At 32.2% G+C, this 21,364-nt stretch overlaps 3 protein-coding genes across 15 annotated transcripts in view; 2 read left to right on the top strand and 1 right to left on the bottom strand.

The window, feature by feature from the left end:
• The window catches only part of LOC105830731 (E3 ubiquitin-protein ligase AMFR), a 49,901-nt gene extending 46,182 nt beyond the window's left edge, over positions 1-3,719 (top strand). For 3 of the 4 annotated variants that reach the window (XM_036284715.1, XM_036284716.1, XM_036284714.1), the window contains exons 5-7: positions 1,975-2,365; positions 2,498-2,739; positions 2,968-3,719. In XM_036284715.1, the coding sequence (XP_036140608.1) occupies positions 1,975-2,365; positions 2,498-2,739; positions 2,968-3,163 (829 nt within the window). In that variant the 3' untranslated portion in view covers positions 3,164-3,719. The remainder of the gene's footprint in view (positions 1-1,974; positions 2,366-2,497; positions 2,740-2,967) is intronic. The other variant, XM_036284713.1, reaches the window with a different exon arrangement.
• A 4,937-nt stretch (positions 3,720-8,656) lies between these two features.
• Positions 8,657-9,538, bottom strand: LOC105830097 (dolichyl-diphosphooligosaccharide--protein glycosyltransferase subunit DAD1). Its single transcript, XM_012669264.3, has 2 exons — positions 9,190-9,538; positions 8,657-8,932 (listed from the first exon to the last, which is right to left on the bottom strand). Exons 1-2 carry the CDS (start codon positions 9,392-9,394, stop codon positions 8,802-8,804), a joined length of 336 nt encoding a protein of 111 aa, XP_012524718.1. The 5' UTR covers positions 9,395-9,538; the 3' UTR covers positions 8,657-8,801.
• A 4,250-nt stretch (positions 9,539-13,788) lies between these two features.
• LOC105834035 (supervillin) overlaps positions 13,789-21,364 on the top strand; it is a 41,518-nt gene continuing 33,942 nt past the window's right edge. For 6 of the 10 annotated variants that reach the window (XM_012676223.3, XM_036284712.1, XM_028193572.2 and 3 more), the window contains exons 1-7: positions 13,790-14,138; positions 15,291-15,479; positions 16,326-16,487; positions 18,490-18,569; positions 19,052-19,181; positions 19,529-19,736; positions 19,987-21,246. In XM_012676223.3, coding sequence (XP_012531677.1) covers positions 15,293-15,479; positions 16,326-16,487; positions 18,490-18,569; positions 19,052-19,181; positions 19,529-19,736; positions 19,987-21,246 — 2,027 coding nt within the window. In that variant the 5' untranslated portion in view covers positions 13,790-14,138; positions 15,291-15,292. Of the gene's footprint in view, positions 14,139-15,290; positions 15,480-16,325; positions 16,488-18,489; positions 18,570-19,051; positions 19,182-19,528; positions 19,737-19,986; positions 21,247-21,364 lie in introns of all 10 variants that reach the window. The other 4 variants (XM_028193575.2, XM_028193573.2, XM_028193574.2 and 1 more) reach the window with 3 other exon arrangements.

Consider the following 21,364-nt stretch of genomic DNA (forward strand, 5'->3'; position numbering starts at 1 on the left):
AAAAAAATTTTTTTCTCGAAAACGGCTGAACCGATTTTGATTTAAAAAATATATGTTATGGATTTCAATCCCACAATGTTATAAAAAAATTAAGGAATTTTTTTTCAAAAAAATACGAGTTAAAAAAAATTGTCAAAACTTTTTTTAATTTTTTCTATGGGATCCAAATGGGGTACTATCACCATTTTTTATAAGAAAAATTTATGACTTCCCTAGCATGACAGATTTAAGTTTTAAAATGATAGGAAGGATACTACATACATAAACAAATATATCTATTTTTTTTATTATTTATATACGTATATACATAATGTATACGTATATATTATTAAATATATATACAGGGTGATTGGCTATAAACGTACAAACCTTATAAAAAAATAAAAAGCATCGAGATAAGTAACGAACGGGAAATAATCAGAATCGACTACATGAAGTTTTGAGAAAAATTGCTAAGACGTGCGAATAAACGTGCAGTGGGCGGGCATCGTGGGTCTCAATCACCCTGTATATACATTATCCAAACAAAATTACCTTTTTAAAAAGATAAAAAAAAAGTGCCGAGTGTATAGTTTTTCTTTAAGAAAAAAAAATCACAAACCCTAGACAATACTTTTGATCAAATTCAATCTAAGTGATATATACCTTTATGGTTGGAAAATATCACCTTTATTTATGTATCACATAAATCCAAGATAATACTTTTCATCAAATTCAACTATTCAATTCAAATATTTTGGATAAAATTTACTTAACAAATATCAACAAATTATTCTTTATTCCATCTTTGTATGGGCGCAAAGCAGCCAATACCTTAATTATGAATATTGGTCAAAAGATACTAATAGAGTATGTTCTAGTTCATAGAAATATCCATTATTATAATTGACGGAAAACGTTTTGATATCATTATTTTTGTAGAGAAAGTTTATGTCTATTACTTAGGTTGAATTTTATCCAAAGTATCATCTTAGTTTTTTGTAATATGTCTATATATGTATATAGACATACATATGTATGTGATACATAAATAAATGTAATATTTTCCAACCATAAAGATATATATATCACTTAGATTGAATTTGATCAAAAGTACTATTTATGATTTTTTTTTCCCTTAAAGAAAAACCATACACTCGGCGGCTTTTTTTACCTTTTTAAAAAGGTAATTTTGGTGATTGATACCCACGATGCCCGCCCACTGCACGTTTATTCGCACATCTTAGCAATTTTTCTCAAAACTTTATGTAGTCGATTCTGATTGTTTTCCGTTTGTTGTACTTATCTCAATGCTTTTTATTTTTTTATAAAATTGTACGTTTATAGCCAATCACCCTGTATATATATTTAATAATATATACGTATACAAGTCATACATTTTTCTTATAAAAAATGGTGATAGTACCATTTTTACCCATTTGGATCCCATAGAAAAAAATTCAGAAAAATTTTGACGATTTTTTTTACCCGTATTTTTTGAAAAAAAATTCCGTAATTTTTTTATAACATTGTGGGATTGAAACCCACAACATATATTTTTTTAATCAAAATCGGTTCAGCCGTTTTCGAGAAAAAATTTTTTTCGATTTTCCTTCTTTTCCCCATAACTCCCATAAAAATTATTTTTCAGATATAATACTTGAGGAAATTTAATCTCACATCAATGCCAACTTTTTGTAAAAATCTCAATCAAATCCATGCGGGGACAGCACACACATACTTATTCTGCTATGCCCTTTTCAATAAATTATAATTTAATACGATTACAAAAGGAGTTTATAAATGTTACCAAATACATATCTAATAGCTTTTAAAATACTTTCTTACAAAAAAAAGATGACACAAAAAGGAAAATATTGTAAAAGCTACTAGATATTAGATGTATTGTATTTAGCAATGTTTATAAACTCCTTTTGTAATTGCATTAAATTATAATTAATCAAAAAATTTTTTAAATAAATTTTTTATTTTTAGTTATCCAATGGCTTCGCAAGATGAGCTAGCTGAGAATTCTGATAACTGCGCGATATGCTGGGAGAAGATGGAAAGCGCTCGTAAATTACCCTGTACTCACTTGTTTCACAATTCGTGCTTACAATCCTGGTTAGAACAAGACACATCATGTCCCACGTGTCGATTGGGTTTGAGTATGCAAGCGAATCACAGAGAGAATACTCCAGAGATGCCGCCCGAGCCACAGACTCCTACGAGAAGAAATGGTAACCATTTCTTTCTTTTTCTCGATGCATCAAGATACGTATCTTGGTTGCCTAGTTTCTCTGTCGAGGTCTCGCACAACAGATTACGTGGTAACATATCTACAATGGCACATACTAATTCCCAAATGGATGCTATGGCGAGACAGGTAACTTTTATTTTGTATACGCGCACGCGTGTGTGCGTTGATACATACACGCATATATCTATGAAGAAATAAATTTCAAATTTAATATAAATATTGTGAAAACATTTTTTTTAAACAAAAAATTTTTATTAGGTACAATTACTTTTTCCCCATTATTCTCGCAATGTAATCCTAGAAGATCTCAGAATGACTCGATCTGTTGAATGGACAATTGAGAATATACTCGATGGAGTATTAACTATACCACATCATTTAATTGAAGAACCGCAAGAAGAATCCGTCCCACAAATACAAACAACTATGACGAATATTATGCCCAGTTCTTCAATTCAGAATGCATCGGATCCTAGATTCGATATTCCTTTTGCCGATAGGTTAGATATATAAAATATTAAAGATATAGCATGATGTGTGCGTGCGTGTGCATGCGCATGTTTGCGGTATTGCATTATCCGTATTTATTAATTACTACTTAAAAATTTATGGAACTAACTTATTAAGAATCTAAAGCTATAAATTGAAACGAGTAATCTTTTGCATTACTCGTAATCCAAAACATTATCTTTCTCATAGGTTAGTATGAGAATTTTTTTTTTTTCTAGTGGAGAAGAACCTTCAAGCCTTGGTGGTCGTTTCTCGAAATCATCTGCTGAGAGAGAACTTATACTTCAACGACGAAAAGAACATATGCGATTAACAGCACGCAGAAGGTATTTGGAAAAACATCGGAAATCCGAGATTGATTCAACAAATTTGCAAATGACGAATACTGAAAACATTGAAAATAATACATCCTAGAGATATATATATAAGCAGAGATAAGATCGATAATGTGACTTTGAATTTACATTATCTAAAACTTCATAGAATTGATCATGGTGGAAGGAAAGTAAGGTGTGCTTATACTGAAGACGCGTTTTCGTATTTTTCTGCGCATTGTACCAGCGGCCTCCATTTTTAAATTCCTGTGTTTATATAAATGATACGTCATTTAAATTTGCTAAAAAATGGCGGCCACTGGAACAAAATTTCATTGGCTGTTCAGAAATATGCGTAATAGCACACCTTACTTTCTTTCCACCATGGAATTGACATAAAATTGACAGATTATTTACTTTTTTTTCTTGAATTTGAGGTAAGGAATTCGTGGAACATACGTGATGCTTACTTTTTGCTGATAACTGATTATTAAATACAGCAAGAGTGAGTCGAAAGATCTCTTTATGTATTTAACAATTAGTGTTTCTTAACGTTCTGAAAATGATATCAAGAGATTAGATGCCGCGTTTAAGAATACGACAGATAAACGATATACTCATGGACGATTAGTATCGAATTACACTGGCGCAAAAAAGAGACAAGAATTTTGTTCACATTTTTAGGCAATCTTCAAAGTGACGTAACTTTGCGAAAAATCTTCTAAATTATATGAATTTTTTAAATTAAAGAGTAAAAACTCTACTTTAAGAATCCTTAGACGAAAGTTTGATTTGTTAAGTGCGACCCTTTTGTATCGCATAAAAACCAAACATGTTTTTTTTTCATTGAATAAAATAAAAGTTTGTTCATCATTTTTCACAAGTTTCTCGTTAAAATCTTGATAATATTAATCCAGATTCTTAAAGTTCATTCTTTTCTAAGCAATTTTTTAAAAAAGAACATGTCGATACGATGTTTTTTGTTGATTGTACACGAGTATGAAATTTGCACTGCATTTTATGATATTTTAGCGAATAAATATAGTATTTTTGGATACCCTGAAACGGTATCAATATGATATTGTACATTGATTTTATTCGTGTTTAATTGAATCATACTGCCGTCATCAGAGTAACCCAATGTGCACCACGTGAAGGTTGATGATCGGATTTTGCACATCATGTGGCTCTGAAATTTATGGAGACTTGCACTTACTGATCTGAATATAGCGGATAGCTGATACGCCAATTTTACCGAAGTCAACAGAAAGTTCGCCATTTTAACAGCCTGCTCAGATCACGCATAAATATACACATACACATACTTATACATAAAAAATAAAAATTCAAATTTCACTTAAAAAATTGGCCCTTTTTATATGATATGTAAAATCCGATTGTCAACCTCCACGTAGTGTACATTTGGTCACTCTGATGACGGCAGTATGATTCAGTTAAACACGAATAAAATCAATGTGCAATATCATATTGATACCGTTTCATGGTATCCAAAAAATACTGTATTTATTTGCTAAAATACCCTAAAATGCAATGCTAATTTCAAACTCTTGTATAATCAACAAAAAACATTGTATCAACATGTTCTTTTTTGAAATTGCTTAGAAAAGAATGAACTTTAAGAATCTGGATTAATATTAACAAGATTTTAACGAGAAACTTGTGAAAAATAATAACAAACTTTAGTTTTTTTTAATAAAAAAAAACATGTTTGGTTTTCATGCGATACAAAAGGGTCGCACTTAACAAATCAAACTTTCGCCTAGGGATTCTTGAAGTAGAGTCTTTGCCCTTTAATTAAAAAAAAGTTCATATAATTTAGATAATTTTTTGCAAAGTTACTGCCTAAAAATTCGACCAAAATTTTTGTCTCTTTTTTTGTGCCAATGTATTTAAAGTCATTAAATTACGATAAAAATTACAATAACATGACTAAATTATAATAGAAGATGTTAAGATTTTTACGTAACTTAGTTAAATATCACGCTAGTGGCGTTAAATGCCTATAGTGATATGTGATACTTACGTTTTGAAAAAAAATGTTAGAGAAAAAACACATTGGGTTTTGAAAGAAGCCTATAAACTGCGTTGTTATCTACTTTCTAACGAAAATTTAATCTTTGTTTTAAAGCTTTTTATATATCATGTATAATTTGTAAAATAATATTTAGAAATTTCTGAATATATGTTGAAGAGAGAGAGGGGGAAAGGGAAAGAAGAAAGAAAAGAGTATTCTGTTTATAATAAATATGTTAAATATTAATTTAATGTATGTATTTAGTGCCATAAATAAATTGAAGTGACACGTGCCAATTCAATGAGTATGGATTCAGTTGTGCTCATTAAGCTTTAATAGCTATTTCTAAAAATAAATAAAAAAACATTGTGCGCACGCGTATGTGTGTACGTGTGTGTGTGTGTGTGTGTGTGTGTGTGTGTGTGCGTGCGTGCGTGCGTGCGTGCGTGCGTGCGTGCGTGCGTGCGTGCGTGCGTGCGTGCGTGCGTGCGTGCGTGCGTGCGTGCGTGCGTGCGTGCGTGCGTGCGTGCGTGCGTGCGTGCGTGCGTGCGTGCGTGTGTGTGTATGTAAAATATATTTATTGACTAACAATATGCACAATAATCAGTTATTTATTTGAAGAATATAAAAATGTAAACTAATTAAATACAATCGGTCATGTTAGGTTCATGTCTGTAAATAAGTTTTGTTCGAGATACATGTTTCATATATTAAAATTTTATTAAGAAAGAAGAAACTTTCTAATTTATGAAATATTTCGGACACAATATATATATATATATTTTAGAAGACGTTTGTCTTACACATTTTAAGATTTATTAGTTGCTACATTACGAATAAATAATCTTATAAAATAAACTTGTTTTGCGCAACGCAAAAATTAGAGTAACAAATTATAAATTGTATATGTATATATATATAAACATTATATATAGTTTGGCATGTAATGTGAATAAGGGTTCAAAAATTTGCCTTCAATGGAAAAACATTTCTTGCAGCAACATCAGAGATGTTGAAAATAATATAATTTCATAGATTTTTTTTTTTTTTTATTTATATTGTATCAACACGTAATGATCTTAATATATATTTATGAATAAACAAAATGTAACAATTAACACAGTTTTTTGTTATATATTAAAAATTCAATTCATTAAAAAATTATATTTGTTATACACTTAATTCTAATTTTTTTTAAATAACATATGAAATACTATCTAATATAATTTGTTGAATTATAGTTATATCGTCTAACATCAATCGTAAAAGAAATATATAATTTTCTCATTACTTAATATAAATTAAATTTATTGTATCTGCATCTATTGTGCTTTTATCGATGAAACGAGAATTTCATCAGTAAGGCTGTCAATTTATTTTCAAATTTTTACGAACTTCCAAGCCATTTAACAATAAATAGATTTTATTATACTTAAACATACATTTCTAATTATCAATATTTACATTCTAAAAATTCTAGCTTGATGAAAGATTTTTATATTTTATAATTTATTATTTATTTTCATAATAACAATCTTCATATTTAACTTATGAATTTAATAAATAACATAGCGCTTTTAGTTTTTCCTATCTTGATTATGTGATGGTTTGAAATAAATATTTATCTATTTCACATACAACACCCAAATGTTCACAATACATTCAAGAAATATATATGTAAGATATAGATAGATATTTGTAAGATAAAAGTACATATACAGGATGTATCACAACTTGCGGTTGTAGCATAGAATTAATAACAAATGTTTTAATGAAAACTGAAAAACTGTAAAATTGAGTTCTTTTTTATTTTTACCATTACATACGCGCGCGCGCGCGCGTGTGTGTGTGTGTGTGTGTGTGTTTGTAACATAAAATCTTAAAATAAAATTCTTTCAACACAAAATTTCTTTCAAATTAATTGAAAAATATGGCTGTATATTTGTTCGATAGTATAAATTATAATTTGTAAAATTTTTTATTATGATTTAAATACTATATAAATACCTCAACATTTTTGCTGAAGAAAAGATTAACTTAAAGTTAATCAGCGAATGTAAGATATAAGATATAAATGTATATCCATCATATATCAGAATTAAGTTAATTATGGAACATCTTGTATAGATTATCCTATGGTATGTTATTTGTAAGAAATTTGTGAAAACGTGTCTGCAAGAGACGAGAAAAACTTATTTTACTAATGATGCCGACATACATTGTTGTACTAAAATACTTTTGTAAGTAGCTTTATTTACATCGAACTGTTTATATATATTTCATGATCTCTAAGTTGCATAAATAGGTAATAAGTGAGCATAAAACATAAGAGGCAATTTTTGATGCAACTCCACATATACAAAATTTACTATTTTCATAATTGCTATCATTAATAATAGTGTTAATAATAATATTTTAAAAATATTCAAGTTATTATGTTTTGTAGGTAAATCTAAATTAAAATTATCCAGATAAGAAATTAAATTTTTCTTATCTTGATAACTGAACCGAAACAACCAAAAACTGAGTAAGACTTATGTTCTCTATAATTGTGTTTACATATCGGTCTATATTCTCTTATTATCTTTATTTAAATTTTTATTGTTTATAATTGCCTCTATGTGTGTAAATAAAATATACATATGAAAATATATGAATATTTTCATATAAATAAAAGAACTTTATTAAATCATTGTTTTTGAGAAACATTATATTATGTGGGTTAGTTTGGCAAGTTAAAAAAAGTAGTTCAATAACGCTTTCCTGAATCTCTTGAAGCTAACTTTATAATACAGGACAAACTTTTCCTGAGGATCTTTGTAAATATGAGCATAAGTATCCTATATTTCTTCTATTATAGCAATGTAATACCTATTCCATACTTGTGACATTGTACAATTAGTAAGACAAATAAAATGCAGTATAGATTGTTGTAGTTATATTGTTTATTTTATGCAACTATGTAAAAGTTCTATTGTTTTATAAATGCAACTCATTTTGCAATTTATAATTTGTAAAACAATATTTCATAATTATATAATATAAAGACTGTATTTAAATTGTACTTTATATATCTTATAAAATTAAATTAAATAATGGGAAATTAAAATACATAAAAGAATCAAGAATAAAACATTTTTAGAAACATCTATGAGAAACTTTGATTGTTATTAAATTTTTGAAATTAAATAAGTTTTTTTTCCAAGTTTAACACATGGGGTCCATTAGACCCCCCAAAAAGATTGACGCTTTGTATCTAAATCATTAATTGAAAATTAGATTTTCATATTGCTCGAGCAATATTCTTAATATTACATAAAATAGAGAATGAACTTATATTTTATTTATGTAAATAATTTTATATCAATAAAAATGACATCTTCGTTTTTAATACAAGGTAAACAAATGTGTATAAATTTATCACATTATCCATGGTAGAAAATTTAGAACTTGAAATAATTATACTTATTATTAATTGATAATATTAGTATATTATATTAAAAGTATAGTGTACATTATATTAAAAGAAGAAGGAATCAAGAAAAAATAGAGGTTTAATAATTGTTTTCATTAATTTTATTAATCAATTGCGACATATTCAAATGAGAATGAGTAAATAGGAAAACAATTATATTTTGGACATAATTTGCTCTTGAAAATGATGCTGTGGGTCTATTATAATTATATATTCCAATTGCATACCTTATCCAATGAAATTCATTATAACAATATGTAAAATAATATGTGCAAAAATAAAGTCTGCAAATCCTCTTTCTGGGCTTATACCATGAAATTGGCTTCTATTTTGTGGATTAACTTGTAAACGAAGACAAACTGAAAGAAAAGTAAAACCATCAGATAATCTTATCTATGAAATAGGTCAGAGAAGATAATAACTCATGTGAATAATCACTTTGTATAAAAGATAAAGTACCGAATTAGTCTACTGAAACTTAAATGCAATTATAAAAAGAAATAGAAAATAAATAATTGTCGCAACATCGATACGTTAAAGTGCCGATGAGTAACTCGATTGCTGTGTCCTTTGCATCAAGATGACACAATATAAAGTAACGAATTATTATAATTACCTCCTAAAATGAAACAGGATACACAGGATATGAAACCACTAAGAAAACTATTGAAGGGAAAAGTGCCGACGAGACAACAATATATAAATTGAATAACACCCGTCAGAAATACATACAACAAGTAGGCGTCGATAATTTTTAGTTTCTTGGGTGTATTTTTTATGTATTCGGACCAAAACTTATACAGTACTGTTACTGCCATCATGTCGATCTTATATTGATCTTAGTACAAAATATAATATCAAAATGTTTAAAATTTTCGCCTGTATGCACACACGTGACAAATGGCAAGTACTATCGGTGACACGTATAGACTATAGACTCATCACCGATCATGATCACAGCGATGCCAAGGCTGCGTTCTAAAACGCACCAACGTATACTTAGAAAACCATCGACATATAGAATGGACTGAGCATTGCGATAGGTTAGCGCGCGCCTGCTTTAGAGTGAGAGGTACTACACCTGAGGCCTATGTTTGTCTCTTTTGCAAGCTTCTGATTTGTTATTTCGTCCCCCTCCATTCACGGAGGAGGACGAAATAACAAATCAGAAGCTTGCAAGAGAGACAAACATAGGCCTCAGGTGTAGTACCTCTCACTCTAAAGCAGGCGCGCGCTTGCCTATCGCAATGCTCAGTCCATTCTATATGTCGATGTAGAAAACAGATAAAACATTAGGTTTGTTCGCGTTGCTTGAAGTCCCCAAAATTTTTTGCACTTTAAACGAGATAAATATATATACTCGAGCACTGGAGAAAGAGAAGATGTCGAGTGCGAAAAGTGCAAGTAACGCGAACAGAACTATTATTAAAAGTTATCTTATCCAATCGTTTGGAAATCATTTGGAAACATTTTGAAAAAACTTTTTAGAATTTGGAAAACCATACAATAATCAGAATTAATTAAAATCAATTTAGCGTATAGTTAGCAGAAAATGTCTATAAATTTTTGTTCTTTATTCAATCGCTCCAAAATCATTTGGAAAAAGTACCGACACTTTTTCCAAATTTAGTGCAGACAAACTAAATATTGACTTTTAATTAATTTTTATTAAAATAGAGTTGTTTTCCAAATAATGAAAATTATACCGACACTTTTTCTAAATGATTTTGGAGCAATTGGATTAAAGAAAAAATTTTTTTAGACATTTTCTGCTAACTATATTAATTGATTTTAATTAATTCCGATTATTCTATGGTTTTCCAAATTCTAAAAAGTTTTTTCCAAATAATTTCCAAACGATTGGACTAAAGAAAAAACATTTTTAGACATTTTCTGCTAACTATACGGTTAATTGATTTTAATTAATTCTGCATGATTATTCTATGGTTTTCCAAATTCTAAAAAGTTTTTTCCAAATGTTTCTAAATCATTTCCAAACGATTGGATAAGATAACTTTTAGGCCGGTATTCATAGTCGAATCTTATAGCGTTTTCGGTTTGTTGACTCAACTCGACTCCGAGTCAATGGTTTGTTCTTTTCCACTGCAAAAAAAGTGGTAAACTGTGGAAGAAATGAAGATAAAAGGAACAGACCATTGACCCGGAGTCGGGTCAAGTCAACAAATCGAAACGCTATGGACGGGATTCATAAACCGATCTTAAGCTTAAGCATTGTCTTGCTTCGAGTCTAGCTTCGAGCCGACTTGAGACTTACTTAACCAATGAAATAACAGCATTGACATCTCAAGATCGTGCTTAAGCTGGAATAAGATTCGACTATGAATTCCGGCCTATTATTCAAGACCCATCTTAAGCACGAGCTTGAGACGTCAATGCTGTTATTTCATTGGTTAAGTAAGTCTCAAGTCGGCTCGAAGCTAGACTCAAGACAATTCTTGAACTTAAGATCTATGGCTGGTATTCATAGTCGGATCTTATATTTAAGATCATCTTAAGTACAGTCTTAAGATGCCATCAACCAATCACAAAGTCGTATTAGCATCTTAAGACATTAGTTGAGACGATCTTAAAATAAGATTCGACTATGCTCTAGTTTACACCGAGCACTTGGTACGCGTATCAAGTAGTAAATTTAAGCTGATCAGCCAATGATTAAACACATTCACTAATTATTTACTATTTGATACGCGTACCAAGTGCTCGGTGTAAACTAGGTCATTGTCTTAAGTCTAGCTTCGAGCCGACTTAAGACTTACTTAACCAATGAAATAACAGCATTGACGTCTCAAGATCGTGCTTAAGCTGGAACTTGAATAAGATTCGACTATAAATTCCGGCCTAAGAAGGGCCGTGTGTAAGAGAGAAAGAAATACCTGTTATATCGTACGTAAGCCTTAGGGTGCAGTCCCATTAAGCACGGATCGGAATGACGGATCGGATTTCTCACTGGAATTGTGCGATCCGTTCCAGTTCCGTTCCGTAAAAGTTTGCTCTACCAGTCCCATGTAGCCAAAACGGAACGGAATGTCACATCGGTCGCAGGTTAATATACATAATTCACCGATATTTTGTTATTTTGATGCGACTGAAGCGATCACATACATAATTTGTTTAATTATCTTGCCAATAACATTAATGTGAGTACTCTAAAATACTGAATTGTAAGAATAAAATATATTTTATAACCAGATTCCGTTCCGTTTTTGCTATATGGGACGGGTAGAGAAATTTTTTACGGAACGGAACATGCGTGAACGGAACATGAGATAAGAAATTGTAAGAAACGTAAACAATACTTTGTATTATTAGACAGGTTTAATTTTAACGTGGGAGTGCGTGCTCTTTGGACCCAAAGTTTATGATTTCAACTACATATTTTTGGCGAAGTCGTATTGTTTGGATAATTTTACATTTATATCTGGATATTGCCAAACATCAGCTTACTGGAGCTTGTATGAAAATATATTTTGAAACACATAAAACGATGGATGAAAAAACAATCTTATTAATTATGTTTAAAAAACTGCAAACGGCGAAGAATTTGTCAACTTAACATGCTGTATCGGTGTTCGAGAGAGTGCGAAAGCTGTATTCAACATAACAATATAACGATACGTATCGTATTGTATCGTATTTGTATCGTTATAACAATATAAAACGATACCGAACTGTTGTTAAGAGTTATAGAATAGGTCTACTAATGATGTTTTTCCAATACAATGGTGTTTTAAAACTTGTGCGGTCAGAAACACTCGCCCGATCCGTCCGGAATTGAGAAAATATACACGTTCCGATCGGACGGAACAGCCGGGTCAAGAATTCACTAGAAATCTCTAGCAGAATCCGTTCCGTCATTCCGATCCGTGCTTAATGGGACTGCACCCTTACCCCCACCCCTGAAATTTGGGACAATCCTCGGTCTAGGGCCGGAATCTCGGAATTCATAGTCGAATCTTATTCAAGTTCCAGCTTAAGCACGATCTTGAGACGTCAATGCTGTTATTTCATTGGTTAAGTAAGTCTCAAGTCGGCTCGAAGCTAGACTTAAGACAATGCTTAAGCTTAAGATCGGTCTATGAATCCCGTCCTAGATATACTATGTCTATGGATAAAACATTATATTAAGGACGGAATTCATAGGCCGGTATTCATAGCTCTAGTTTACACCGAGCACTTGGTACGCGTATTAAGTAGTGAATTTAAGCTGATCAGCCAATAATTAAACACATTCACTAGTTATTTACTATTTGATACGCGTACCAAGTGTTCGGTGTAAACTAGATCAATGCTTGAGCTTAAGATCGGTCTATGAATCCCGTCCTTAGGTTTGTTCTTTTATAGATAGAAGACATTAACGTGCGTTACTTATAAGAAAGGTTAGTATTGTTAGCAAAATAGTTTATAAAGAAGAAGTGACGTCCTTGTGAGAATCTCTAACTTTTTTAGTCCTGAAACAAAGGAACATAACTGAGATTTTAAAGAAAAAGGGAAATGAAAAAAAAAGAAAAATTTTAACGACGTGAATACCGGCCTATGCAGCGTTGGAAATTCTCAATACTACCAACTTAATCTTTTCTCCCAATATTAGCTAAAGCAGAGAGGAACCTGAGAGCGGCCACTGCGGCTTTTTTCGTGCGACCAATATTTGACTAGCATCAGCGCCAAACGTGGATGTAAAGCCCGTTCTACATTAATTGCAGTCGCCAGTTGTAATTTGCAACACCCAATAAATGTCGAGCTTTAACTAGAAACTAAGCGCCTATTGGATGTCGCAAGTCGCAACTAGCTGCTTGCGATTAATGTAAAACAGACTTTACATCCACGTTTGGTGCTGATGCTAGTCAAATATCGGTCGCACGAAAAAGGCCGCGGTGGCCGCTCTCAAGTTTCTCTCTGGCTAAAGCTATTTTTGAAAACCATCGACATATAGAATGGACTGAGCATTGCGATAGGTTAGCGCGCGCCTGCTTTAGAGTGAGAGGTACTACACCTGAGGCCTATGTTTGTCTCTTTTGCAAGCTTCTGATTTGTTATTTCGTCCCCCTCCATTCACGGAGGAGGACGAAATAACAAATCAGAAGCTTGCAAGAGAGACAAACATAGGCCTCAGGTGTAGTACCTCTCACTCTAAAGCAGGCGCGCGCTTGCCTATCGCAATGCTCAGTCCATTCTATATGTCGATGTTGAAAACGCCCTTATGTTAGTTATGTTGTCCATCTTCTCGCTGATGTGTCTTCACTGACACAATCAATTTTCACTAGAATGACATCCGTTTTGTGGGCGATATATTTTATTTTATTTAATCGTCAATTTTCATTCTTGATGTAAATGATGTAGCAGTCTCGCGTGCAACTTTATTGTACAGATTGATTACCTCGCGATTTTTATCATTTTATACATAGTACTTATTAAGTAGCTGTGATAACTTAGTCGTAAGGAATATGATCATTGCTACATTCTTGGTGGTCCGACAGTTTCTTTCGAAAGTTTTTGAAAGTGAAATTATGGTCGCGTCGTAGGACAATTTGTATTAATTCACATTAAGTGAGTATAGCAAATTAGTAACCGTAATGCCACATACCTGCTTGAATCTTCAAAAATTTAATGTGACATAAGATATCTATATTCTTCAAAGTTACATATGTTTAAAGCGTGGGTTACAATACATGGAGTAAACGTAGAGTAAGGAATAAGAGTAGGAGTAACTATTTGCCATATAATTTTCTGCGATTTTATGAAAATGGCATTGTTTGTACGGTTTGCAGCTATTCCTGTGTTTTAATTGACCGAGCATAAGCGTAAAAGATGGAGTAGGAAATAAAATTAATTTATTTCGCACACCCTTATGCCTACTATTTCTTCTTATTCCATGTACTTACCGTCCACTTACTTCATGTATTATAGACCACGCTTAATGTGGGGTCTACAATGTCAGCAAGAATAATGGAATAGGAGTAAGAAGTAAGAAATATGAAATGAGATTTGCCCATTTTGTTTACTCCTGGTTTTTAATTGATCAATTGTTACTCTTATTCCTTACTCCATTACTCCTGCTGACATTGTAAACCTGGCATTACTTTTACTCTTTACTCCATTACTCCTGCTGCCATTGTAGACTCCGCATAACATGTCTATATTAAAGAACTGAAGCACCATCTACAATACATGGAGTAAGCATAGAATAAGGTGTAAGAATAGGAGTGACGACTTTGCCGTAAAATGTTTACAACAGTCTTATCTAAAACGATAAAGTAAGCGTAGAAATATGGCCAATTAGCAATGTCATGAGCAGTTTGTTTCCTATCCTTGACATTGCTAATTGGCCATATTTCTTATGCTTACTTTATCGTTCTAGACAAGACTGTTGTAAGCATCTTACGGCAAAATCATTACTCCTACTCTTACGCCTTACTCCCTTACTCCATGTATTGTAGACCTCACTTTACACCAGCTCTCTTACGCTGGAAGTGACGTTCTTACGCTTACTTAAAATTACTCTTTATGCTTACTCCATATATTATAGACTACGGTTGATAATTTGCGAACAAATTCTAGAGTAAATAATTCCTTTATAGGAAAGTATTCTATAGAAAAATTATACAAGTTAAATCTTGATTTTTTCATTAAAAAGATATTGTCATACTGTTGTGGTTGCTTCAAGCGGTAAAGTTAATAGAAATATATAATACATTTCAGTAATGGTAGCTGCTAGAGCAACAGTTTTGATGGCAGCTAGCGAGGAGACGTCTTCAAATGAGGCAAGAAGTGGTCCAACACGCTCGATAAATCAAAGTACTTGTTCACATTATAGTGAGATACAGCGTTGTCAAAGGAACATTGAATCATCGGCTAAAGGAGATGTGGCTACTTGTTCTTTGAATATTAGTAAATATCAAAAATTTGTATAGCAATTAAATCAATATCAAATTGTCACTTCCGAATAAAAGGGCATTAACTCAGAAGCCATTTGAAAAGGGCATTAACTCGAAAGCCGATTGAAAAGAGCATTAACTCGGAATTCGGTTGGAAAAGGCGTTAACTGGGAAGCTGATTGAAAAAGGCGTTAATTTGTCTGCTAAATTTTGTCGCTTTATTTTAGTTTCGGAGTGCCGAAATAATTTTGGTACTTGATTTAAAACATAAACATATTCAAACGAAAATAAACATGCACATATAAGTAGAGCACCAAAATTATTTGGCAACGCTATTAAAACTTAAATTGAAACGAAAAATTTGAGGGCGCGAGTTAACGTCTTTTCAAACAGCTTTCCAACTAACGCCTTTTTCAATCGACTTCTCAGTTAACGCCTTTTCTAACCGGCTTCCGAGTTAACATCTCTTTAATCGGCTTCCAAATTAACACTCTTTTCAATCAACTTTCGAGTTAACGCCTTTTTCAACCGGCTTCCGAGTTAACGTCCTTTTCAATCGGCTTTCGAGTTAACGCCTTTTTCAAACGGCTTCTGAGTTAACGTTCTTTTATTCGGAAGCGACGAAATACTTTGTTACTAGATACAAAAGATAAACATGTAAAATCACACATTATTTATTTATACGTTTTTGAGTGATATCTTGATAAATTAAAAATTAGTTATATATACAATAATATTATGGAACTTACTCTATGTAAATTTACTTCTTATCGTTTTTATTCATTTTAAATGCATAATTTAATTTGTATTCCTTTGGTCTCAACACAAAACATGTATAATTTATTTCTTTCTATTACAGTAGAAAAGAAATATCGTAGCCCTACAATAGAAAAAAATGGTAAAATAATATCTAAAGTAGAGCCGAAAGAGAGCTCTAAGAATTTTGCAACGTGTAAAACTGCTCAGATTCGTGAGACCAGAACTTCTAGATTACGGGCTGCTTCTATAGTATTACCCAATGGTGAGTAAATGTTTTGAAGATCTTTTTTTCCATATGGTTTTACATAATAACATTCTATGTTACAAACACGCACGCGCGCACACACACACACACACACACAGTTTTCTTTTATATTTAGAAACATTTTACTATATCTGAGGATAAAAGATCTTTTGAATATATATACAGGGTGTCTCAAAACATACTGGTCAACGCTTGTAAAAAGATAGAAGGGATCGAGATGAATATAAAAGTCCAATATTGTCTTGGGTTAGGTCCATCAATAATTGAGGTATTAATTTTTCAAATTATGCGAATGAGAACGCGCCGAGAGAACTCGATCCGCTAGAGCCATAACACGGAAGAAAAAATCTATCGTGAATGTATGATAAGCTTTCATTAATTTACTGTTCATAATTACGATAGAAATTAATTAAATTATTTGCCGATTCCATACGTTAATATCTCGATTATTGGTGGAACCCAAGACAATATTAGACTTTTATGTTCATCTCGATCCCTTCTACCTTTTTACGAGCGTTGACCAGTATGTTTTGGGACACCCTATATATCCGACATTCTTTGTCAAGCGGGCCCACCCACCGTTCCAAAATTGTACTCGACGTAGAGGAACCACCTTGCACACAAATTTAGTTACAGGCAAGAGCTATTGAAAGCTATGTGCGCTTTTGAAAAATTCAAAATGACGGAGCCAATATGGCGGATATATAAGAATGCAAAATGTAAAATAGTTTATAGATTTACTTCAATTCTGTTTTCTAAGGGTTTTCGAGGATGCTAATTACGAAATTGCTGTCAAACTTTAAAAATTCAAAATGGCTGATTTAATATATTGGACCTAAAAGTGTAAAATGTAGAATAGTTTATACAATTATTTAAATCTTGTTTACTTGAGAAACAATGTAGTGTAACGCATATGTCTAATGTCACATGACTGATGGTAGGATTAGCGCAGACCACGGATATAGGAATGTAGGGATGAAGGTAGGAATAATTATTTGCAAAAACATAAAATCTTATGAATAAAGTAATAATCACAGATAGCACAAAATATTTATAAAATATTTATAAGAAGGAAAAATATTCCATACAATACTGTCTGACCATGAAGTCAGACGTCACTGCGTAACGTTCTGGGTGAATAATACCACGCGAGTAAGCGCAGCAATATTGCGTATTAATCTAACGACAGGTATCTGTCAAGCGGTTATGCGTGGTATGTGCACTGTGTAAAACAAGTATTGCTAGCGATTGCTTAGTCAAACGATCCCCGATCACGGGATATTATGCTACGAACAATTTCGACGCGACTAGACAATCTTAGGCGTGCGTATCCTACTGCGTGCGACATGCGAATCCGCCCTTCTCCCCTCGCGACCGGCTTTCGATCTCTCTCGTCCTTTCAATGACGCTCGAGCGTCCCCGATTCGCTCCGAATTCTACCTGTTCGGGCGAACGATCGCCGGTCGCACCGCCAGCCGGTGCTGCCGCCCAAGTTCTATTCTCTTACTCTAGAACCGATCGCGCTATGCTATCTTTTGATTAAACACCATCAGTCACGTGACATTAGACGTATGTTTTACACTACACTGTTTCTCAAGTAAACAAGATTTAAGTAATTTGTGTAAACTATTCTACATTTTACACTTTTAAGTTTGCCATTTTGAATTTCTAAAATTTGACAGCAATTTCGTAATTAGCATCCTCGAAAACTTTTCAAAAACAGAATTGAAGTAAATCTATAAACTATTTTACATTTTGTACTCTTATATCCGCCATATTGACTCCGTCATTTTGAATTTTTCAAACGCGCACATGACTTTCGATAGCTCTTGCCTGTAACTAAATTTGTGTGCAAAGTGGTTCTTCTATATTGAGTACAATTTTGGAACAGCGGGTGGTCCGCTTGACAATCTTTTTTAAAAAATGATTAATGTATTTTGTTATGTATATATACACTAAATTCGCAAAAATGTATAAATAAATTGTTTCCTTATACAAGCAGATGTAACATTATCATCTAAAAAGTTACTTGGAACAGAAACTTTTGACTCTCAGCAACACAATTCATCAGCCAAGCAAGTAAGTAGGTTTGTGATTATTATTTATGATTTACAAATTAAAAGATAAAATGTGTGTAGCACATAATTTTATTGTACAAATTAACATATTTCTACAAATTATTATAAATTTGCAAGAAATTATACTTTGTTTAATGACAATGATGTGCAATGCATTTGTATTACAATATTCTTATTTACAATAATTAAAGAGTGTTATAAATCCGATCATTTTTTATTTGAAAAATATATCTGGTAAATCATATAGTAGTTTGTGTATTATATAGTGAAAAAAAAATATATAGAGATTTATTAGTGAAAGAGATTATATAATTACCATTAAAATATATTGATAATTTAATATTTACATAAAAATTTACATTAAGTTAATATTTGTATTTGTATATGACTACCATGTATGTATATAACAATATCTTACCTTTTTTTATCAATTCTAAGAAAATTTTAATGCACAATTTAAAAGTACAATATATATGTATACAGAAAAATTCTACATCTCTCAATATCACCATGAATTCTGTCAAGGAAAAAGATAAAAGCTACAAACGTAAATCTTATTTAAATAAATCAAATCACATCGTTAAAACTGTGCCTGTTGATCATTCAAGTGAAGGTAAGAAATTTATTAACGAATAAGTTTATAACAAATTTATTAATATCGAATTGTAATAATAAAAAAGGCATTAAGTTGTTGAATTATTCGAGAGTATCTAAAATTTAATTGCAATATTTTGGCGTTCTTTATGTATTTGAAATTTTGGTTTATTTTTACATCTATGATGTAAAAATTCTCTATTGTCAGTAATACATTTTTATTGGATCTTTTATTGTTATTGTAAAGAGAAATTTTACATTTAATGTATAACTTGTAATCGCAAGTTATGCTATCAAGCGATTTTTAATAAAAAATATTAATAGCTTATGTCATATTTCTTCTCAATAACCTGATAAAATTTTTAGTTGAGTCTAGCGAGAGACATTCCAGAAGGCAATATGTTAAACAAAATCAGGTATCCGAAATGGTATCGAATCCTGTTGAGTCTTGTCGTCAAATGGCCAGTCTGCGCAGAAAACATATTGATTCAAAAGCTGGAATTCAATGCACTACAAAAAATTTTTCTAAAACTTACTCATCGAATGCAAAGCGTTCGATTATGCAACAACTTAGGTAATATATAAATAAATGAGAATGAAACAAGTGATATAATAACTTTAGATATAATAACTGTAGACAAAGTTTTTAAATTTTATTTATTGAATATCGTACATGCAACGTACATCTTTATATTATTTTATTTTTTATTAGTAGTTTATTAATATTTTATTTTTTATTAGTATTTTTATTAGTATTTTATCAAGAAAAAAATGATGGAAGAAGAAAAACATTAATAGTATTAGAAATGATTTTTGCTCTACAGTGATGTAGGTGACTCGGAAGTTTCACGGAGAGTGGACGAGTTAACGGCATTAACGCGAGCTACCATGGAACGCGTGGAAAGACTTGCGTCTGCATCCATGAGCTCTGTTAATCACTCGATCGAGAATCTGCACATTAGTATGGAGAAAGTGTCCATGTCGCCAAAAAAGTGTACACCTAGACACACGCCAGTTTCAATTCTTAAGCATAAAAGTATCGATGGCGAAGGAGGTGATCGACAAACGTTATCTGGTTCCCATACATCATCACCAGTAACTTTTTCGCCATCTGTCATGGAACCTGTTTCTCACAAGAGACATGGTATTTTGAAAAAACGAAGCAGTTTAGACGAAAGTGAAATATTACGTCGCCGTAGCTGTTCTCCTGATGTTTCCTTCGCTGACAACACTTACTCAGAATTTCGGCCAATCTTGAAAAATCAAAGGCGATCCTCCTTGGATGAAATTATCAAAAGAGATCAGAGTCCTGATCAACAACCTGCCTCAATATTGAAACGTAAATCATCTAGGGAAGATGACAGAGAGCTTCGATTATCATTGGGATCTCCGGAACCGCAAAGCATCCTAAAACGAAAACTCGCCAACAGCGTCCGCGCCAATAGCGTCAGTCATCACGTAACGATTGCATCAGATGTCACGAGCACGAATGTGAGTGGAAATACGAATGCGAGTACAAATGCAAGTCTTGTGTCTGAAAGTCTCGAGGGATCTGAAGTGAGACCGATACTAAAAAAGAAATACAGCAAGGAGGAATTCACCGGAAGCGACATTTTGTCTCTCGAGCCTCGGCCTATATTAAAAAAGAAATCAAGTACTGAATCGGACGAACACGAGCACGATAGGCCGATGAAAACGATCTTAAAATCCTCGCGAAAGAATTCTTACGAGGAGGGTAATTACGAAATGGAATTGATTTCTCCGAGAAAATTATCCGCGTTGAAGAATCGAGCGAGCGAGATTGAAAATGTACGACCTATATTGAAACAGTCCAGTGGTAGCCGTTATTATGACGATTTGTGTGATTTAACGGCGGTGAACTCATTTTTGCGAAAGAGAGCGCAGTCTGTAGGTCATGCGCGATCTGCTAACAGTGATACTTGCATCGAGTCGGTTCGCGCGTTAGCAAAACGAAGATCTCTCGAGTCTAGTTCGCCAATCGATGTGTTATATACTCCGACAACGACACGTTACTGTTTTATGACCAATCGGACGTCCAATGAAATTTCCTACGCAATAAATAGGTATGTTCCAATCAATAAAGCATAAAAAAATGATAGAGGTACTATAATGTTAAATCTCCCCCCCCCCGCCCACTCTCTCTGTCTCCCTCTCTCTGTTTCTCTCTTCCTCATTATTCAT

Source organism: Monomorium pharaonis, chromosome 3 (genome assembly GCF_013373865.1).
Source record: "Monomorium pharaonis isolate MP-MQ-018 chromosome 3, ASM1337386v2, whole genome shotgun sequence".
Taxonomy (NCBI): domain Eukaryota; kingdom Metazoa; phylum Arthropoda; class Insecta; order Hymenoptera; family Formicidae; genus Monomorium; species Monomorium pharaonis.